The sequence below is a fragment of the Alnus glutinosa genome, chromosome 13 (genome assembly GCF_958979055.1).
Source record: "Alnus glutinosa chromosome 13, dhAlnGlut1.1, whole genome shotgun sequence".
Taxonomy (NCBI): Eukaryota; Viridiplantae; Streptophyta; class Magnoliopsida; order Fagales; family Betulaceae; genus Alnus; species Alnus glutinosa.
Window position 1 is genome coordinate 20,448,439 of NC_084898.1, and position 6,374 is coordinate 20,454,812.

The 6,374-nt window shown below is 35.5% G+C and overlaps 1 protein-coding gene across 1 annotated transcript; it reads left to right on the forward strand.

Moving 5' to 3' along the window:
- Positions 1-808: 808 nt before the first annotated feature.
- Positions 809-3,336, forward strand: LOC133853957 (receptor-like protein 56). The gene is made up of 2 exons (XM_062289977.1): positions 809-1,172; positions 1,478-3,336. Exons 1-2 carry the CDS (start codon positions 809-811, stop codon positions 3,334-3,336), a joined length of 2,223 nt encoding a protein of 740 aa, XP_062145961.1.
- Positions 3,337-6,374: the final 3,038 nt, after the last annotated feature.

The window sequence follows — 6,374 nt, forward strand, 5'->3', positions numbered from 1 at the left end:
TTTCAAAAAAGAAAGAAAAAGAGAAGGAAAGAAAAATGCTCAAATTATGTGTAGTTGACTAAAGTTAATGCAGATGGTAGAATCCAACGGAAGCTGATGGTATCACCTTTTTCATTTGAGCACTCACAATTAAGATGATATTTTTTTGAAAATGCAGAATTTTAAAAGCTAATTTGAGATTTTAAAGGCTAAACTGCGATTTTGTCAAACGCTTAATTGCCCTTTTAAAAATCACTTTTTCAAATCGCACATTTTAAATTACACTTTTTAAAACCACAAATCCAAACAAACCCTAATTATTACTAGTACAATAGTGCTTCCCCTACCTAGACATTTAAAAATACTAGTTTTGGCTAAAGCTTTTAAGTGCTTCTTGGTTTGGGGTCTTGGGTGATAATTTGAAGTTTAAAAAAAAAAAAGAAAAAAAAAAAAGGAAACCAAAAGTAGTTGTAATTTTGAAGCTATTTCCAATACACACACATCTGAGCTTTTACGTCAACGTACAGGAAGATGGATAATTGGAATTGAGAAGAAATTTGGCTTCAATTCATAGATATATAAATTTCATAGACACATACGTGCTTCTTGGTTTGGAGTATTCGATCGGTACGTCATAATTTCAAGTTTAGAAACAAAGCAGCTGCAATTTCGAAAAACAAAGAAAAATAAAAGGAAACCAAAAGTACTACGTACGTTGTTCATAAATGTAGTAATTTCCAAGCAATTTCCCATACACATTACTGCTCTCCAGATCAATTTATATATAAAGGCAGTTTCCGTAGTTGCATCAATCAGAATCTCTTGAGAAATGGAGACTTCTTGCTTTGCTAAAAATGTCATTTTTGTTTGGGCTTTGGCTTTCATCGCTTCATCCCCTTTGGCTTGTGTTAAAGCAGCTGGATGCACCAAAGAACGACAGACGAGAGCTCTCTTGGAGATCAAGAACGCCACAAATGCTTCTTCCCTTGCGGGCTGGGACGGAAGGAATTGTTGTAAAGGGTACAGAATTGAATGTGGAGGTATTGCTGGAGGAGTTAGCGGAATATATTTGGAAGGTCATGACTACGATTCATCAAGAAGTACATGGTATCCAAATGTAACCTTGTTCACCTTATTTGATGAACTCGAAATACTAGTACTGTCTAACATGCAAATTGGAGGAAGCCTTGAAGGTACGTGAGAACTCTTCCTTTCCTCTTTTTTCTTTTCTAATCCCATAATAATTTGTTCAGCTTCATTTAATTTTATTTGCTCAATTCATTTTGGCTAATTCCTGAAATTCTAAATGACTCTTAATTCATACCTTGAGATCTTATAGAGAATCCTACCTTCAAAGAGTTTCACATAATTCATAATATATCAGTCATAATATTTTCTAACCTCAATATTAGGTTGTTCATTATTTTGATGCTTTCTAAGCATATACATAATATCCTACATTGGAACTCATTCTTCACACTCGATCACTTTGATGCAGCTTTTTGCGAACTGAAGCGATTAAAATATCTACGGTCTTTGGATCTTACGGGTAATAGACTGGAAGGCGTTATTCCCTCTTGTCTTGGGATGATTGGAAACCTTGAAGTACTTTATCTATCAAATAATCGTCTTTATGGTAATCTACCTCCATCAATATTCTCCAACCAAAGCAAGATTGAGTATTTCGATGTTTCGGCCAATCAATTAGATGGGGTTTTATCATTTTCTACTTTTGCCAATGCTTCAAGTCTCAAGTACCTTGATCTTTCAAGCAACTGCAATTTGGAAATTGAAACCGAATCTCGCTCGTGGGTTCCAACCTTTCAACTAACTTCTTTGAACTTGGCAAATTGCAGCCTCAACAAGAAGAATGGTCACGTTTTCCCAAGCTTCATCACCACCCAAGATTCCTTGGAATGGCTAGACTTGTCTCACAACTTAATAGAGGGAAACATACCTTGTCAGTTGCTATTCAACACGAGTATCATAAGTTTATCCTTGAGAAGTAACAAAATTGATGGTTCTCTTTTTCTTGGTTGCTTTGCTAATCGAACTTCATCACTTCAATTCTTCGACATGTCAAGTAATAATGTCAAAGGTTCTCTTCCCGAAAATATTGGACATCTTCTTCCACTCTTATACGATGTTGACATGTCCTCAAATGCATTAGAGGGCATCATTCCTTGGTCTTTTGGTAATCTATCTTTTGAAGCATTAGACCTTTCTAATAACAAGCTCTCAGGGACAATACCGCAAAGTTTGACTACAAATGGCACCCGACTGGTATATCTAAATCTATCAAACAATACATTGGAAGGAGAAATGCTCCCAAGGGACGCCAACATGACAAGCTTGGAGTGCTTGCAACTCGGCGGCAATCAATTTCAAGGAATGATCTCACCCGCAATATCAAACAGCCCCTTTCTGCTAATCCTAGATATTCGAAACAATAACTTGTCTGGTAATATTCCAAAGTGGTTGTATGATCATCCTAGCTTGGTGCAAGTTCTTTTAAGTAGAAATCACTTTGAAGGTCACCTACTCCGAAGAATGTGTCAAATGGAAAGTTTGCAAGTTTTCGATATCTCTGATAATCATATTTCGGGAGGTATTCCCTCCTGCCTTGATAACATTACATTCTGGAAGAAGAATTTCTCAAACTCTTTCTTGGAAAAGGGTCCACTGTTTTCCCTGGCACATCCAACGGGAGTAGAGCCTGAATTCGAAATTAAAACGGACTTGCGAGTAAAACATGAGGTACATGCTTACAAAGGTATCCCACTCTCAATAATGACTATAATTGACATGTCATCAAACCAATTGACAGGTAACATTCCTTTTGAAATGGGAGAATTGTCGCAGCTTCGGTCCTTGAACTTGTCGAATAATTTTCTAACAGGCTCCATTCCAAATTCTTTTCAAAACTTGAAAAACATGGAGAGCTTGGATCTTTCCCACAACAAGTTGAGTGGGAGAATCCCTTTTGAATTTGTTGAAATGACTTCTCTATCAGTATTTAGTGTTGCCTATAACAATCTTTTTGGAAGAGTCCCATTTGAGCGTCAGTTCTCAACTTTCGAGTCGCAATGCTATAATGGAAATCCAGATTTATGTGGAGACCCTCTGCCGAGAAACTGCTCAACTACAAACCAACTTGAACCTGGACATGAGGAAGAAAAGGAAGAGACTAGAATAATCGATAGCCCTTTATTCTTCTATGCATTTGTTGCTGTCTCTTATGCATTCGGATTTTGGGTTTTCTTTGGGATCCTAATCATTAAAAAGAATTGGAGGCATATTTATTTTAGAGCTATTGACAGAATTATTGAGTCATGTTTTGAAATGTTCTATCGGTGATTCACAACCATATATATATTTATATATACTTCAAATTAATGCTTATCTTCAATAAAGATGTTGTATTGTGTAGTGCTTCTAACTTACACTTGGAAGTAGTTGTGTACAAGTTGCAAGGGTTCTAGAATTTCATTCTAGCCTAAAATTTCATTTTCATGAGAATTGTTGCACCTTAAAGAATTTAAAATCAATTTAACTTAGTTTTGATTTTGGTAGGAATTGTTGTCGATGGAAGAATTATGGTTAATGCTTTGCTACATATTTCCAAGCAATACATCCAAAGTTCACAATGACCTCAACTACACCTTTTTTAAGAGGCAAACCAAAATTATCTTTACAAAAAAAAGCTATTGAAGACCACACATTTTTTGTTTTTGTTTATCAAGGTGAATTTTTACGAAACACACTTACATAGGCCTCTCTGCCAATGCACAAAGTCTATTATGACCTGGTATTGTAGCCACAGAACTTGCTTTGGCCTCACTGTATGAAGATCCCAAATCACAAGTACTCTTGAATTAGAGTCACAATAATTCCCATGCACCTTGTTCATCTGATCAATCAACGAGTGCCTTAAATCTATACCAACTGATGAAGTTTCGTAATGATTTATACCAAAGAAGTAAGGCATTACCACCGGTGAATTTGGAGTGCTCAAACCATCTTCTTCCAAATTATCTCTTATCCTAGACAGAATGCTATAGGCCAAGTTTTCAAGAACACGGGAATATGCTTCCAGAATTGAATGCCCAACATCCTACAAGAATTGAGAAAGGCAGATTAATTAAGAATCTTTTAAATGGGAGAATTTAATTACCTTGGGATGAGCATCTTGGATAATGGCCAACACGGGCATTTCAAGCAAAACATTTTCACTGATTGATTTAGCAGCCTTGAACACTTGATGTACCACTCTTCCTTGGTGTAACAATTTCTTTCTAGATTGATTTAGCAAAACAGGGTCTGGCCTTTTGCACCATTTTGCTTAGCAGGAACTAACTCAACCATATAGTTGGTCAGGGAGAGTAACCAGTCCATTTCTCTTTGCCATTTGCTCTTCCTTTCTTCAGGCAGTGGATCTAATTTTCACAACTCCCCAAACAATTATTATATTCTAAATAGTTAAGAGAAAAAGTAATTATTCTCATAGGTCACATTATAAAAACAAAAGTAGTTTTCTAAGGAATAGCTAGGGCCCCAAGTCAATCATAGAAGGGAATTGATCCTGCATTATATGCTACCCACAAGAAGGAAAAAGTAAATAAATAAAGATTGATAACATAAATATTGTTATGAAAATGGAATTCTACACGGAGCAAATATTAATATTAGAATATATAATATGCTAGAATATTTTCTTTATGTTAGAATATATGTTATGATTTGATACTTACCTTATAGAATAATTATTTTTTAGAGGATTGATTGTAATTGACGGTAATCAAATAAAATAAAATAATTTGATTACCATACTTATTTTTATTTCCACCTTTACAGTTGTAATATTTTCTATTTAAGCATGATGAAATAATGAGAAGGTATGCAAAAAATTAATCTCAAATTTTGTGTTTGAAAAGGTTTAGGTTCCCTTTAACGAATCTAAAGAGTATAGGTTTCCTCAAAACCAAACAAATTATCTCATTACGTATTTGTAAAATCATTCACATAACAAACTCCCACTCGAAGATTATTCACAAGATTGATGAGTTTTACCAAGTAGAGGCTGAGGGCATAAGTTTATAACAAGGGCAATCTTGGGCAGGGCAGCCCTTGCAGCCAGGGCTGTCAAAACGGGTTCACGTGTCGGGTTCGGGTCAACCCCTTTGACCCGTGAACCCGTTAAGGGTCAACCCTGACACGATCCGTTTAACTAAAAATGTCAGACTCTTTAACCCTAACATGACCCACTTAAATAACAAGTTGACAGGACACGGCCTGTTTGACCCATTATATAATAAAGTCTATAAAAATAAAAATAAAAACACAAATTTAAACTAAAAAAAAATCATATTATTTGAATGATCATATTATTTCAAGTTCTAACTCAATAAAAGAAATAGACTTATTTTGTCTTTTGTGAGTTTTTTTAGTTTAGTCTTTACTATTTAGATAGTGAGAGAAAGAGAGAGGTAACATGATTATTTAAATTAAATTTTTAATGTTGAAAAAGAATGTTTAAATATACAGGTCAAACGAGTTGACTTGATAATGACTCTTTTATTAAACAGGTCTAACGGGTCAACCATTTTATGACCCGAGCCCTTTTAAGCTTAACCATAATCTTTTAATTTTGTGTCGAGTTTGCGAGTCGTGTCAAAAATTTATAGCCCTACTTGCAACAACTACTGCCGGAAGGCATCTAAACTTCATACCAGGTGGTGGCTGAAGAGCTGTTGCCACAAGAGGGAGGACACGGCTCACTGCTCTGTAGGTCTAGCCAATTGAGCAATTTCCTGTTTCTAACCAAGCATTTCCCAATGCCTCGTGTTTTGATACATTTCCTTTCTGCATGGTTGATCAGAAACAAAAAGCAGTCTCAATCAGGTTTGCAACAAGTAATTAAATATTTATTTGAAATTGAGAGCATAGGGCATGATTCAATAAGCATTTTTACATATTCTTCTGTGAGTTACCGGATTGGACCGTTGCCTGTCAAATTATTTCCTCTACATTGATGCTCGTCACAATTTTCAAGTGAGGTTTATAGAATGACACTGATGCAACATCTCAAACAATTATCTGTATAAGATGAAATTATGAATTAATTTCCCAAACTGGATATTCGAAATCCCATAACAGATTTTATTATCCCACAGCACCAATGCATTGGTTAACAAACCCTTGTGCAATTTTTCCCAAAATCACTTCCTTTTTCAGAATAAAATGTTAGCCTTGGCAAAAGGATGTAAATCTACATCAGAAGAGGGTTCCCTCTTGCTGGACGGCTCAGACTTCTTCTGCTTCTTCCACTTCTCAGAGAAGTTAACAAAGCCAAAAATGGCCCTCCCAGTTCAAATGCTGACAAACTTATGGTGGCT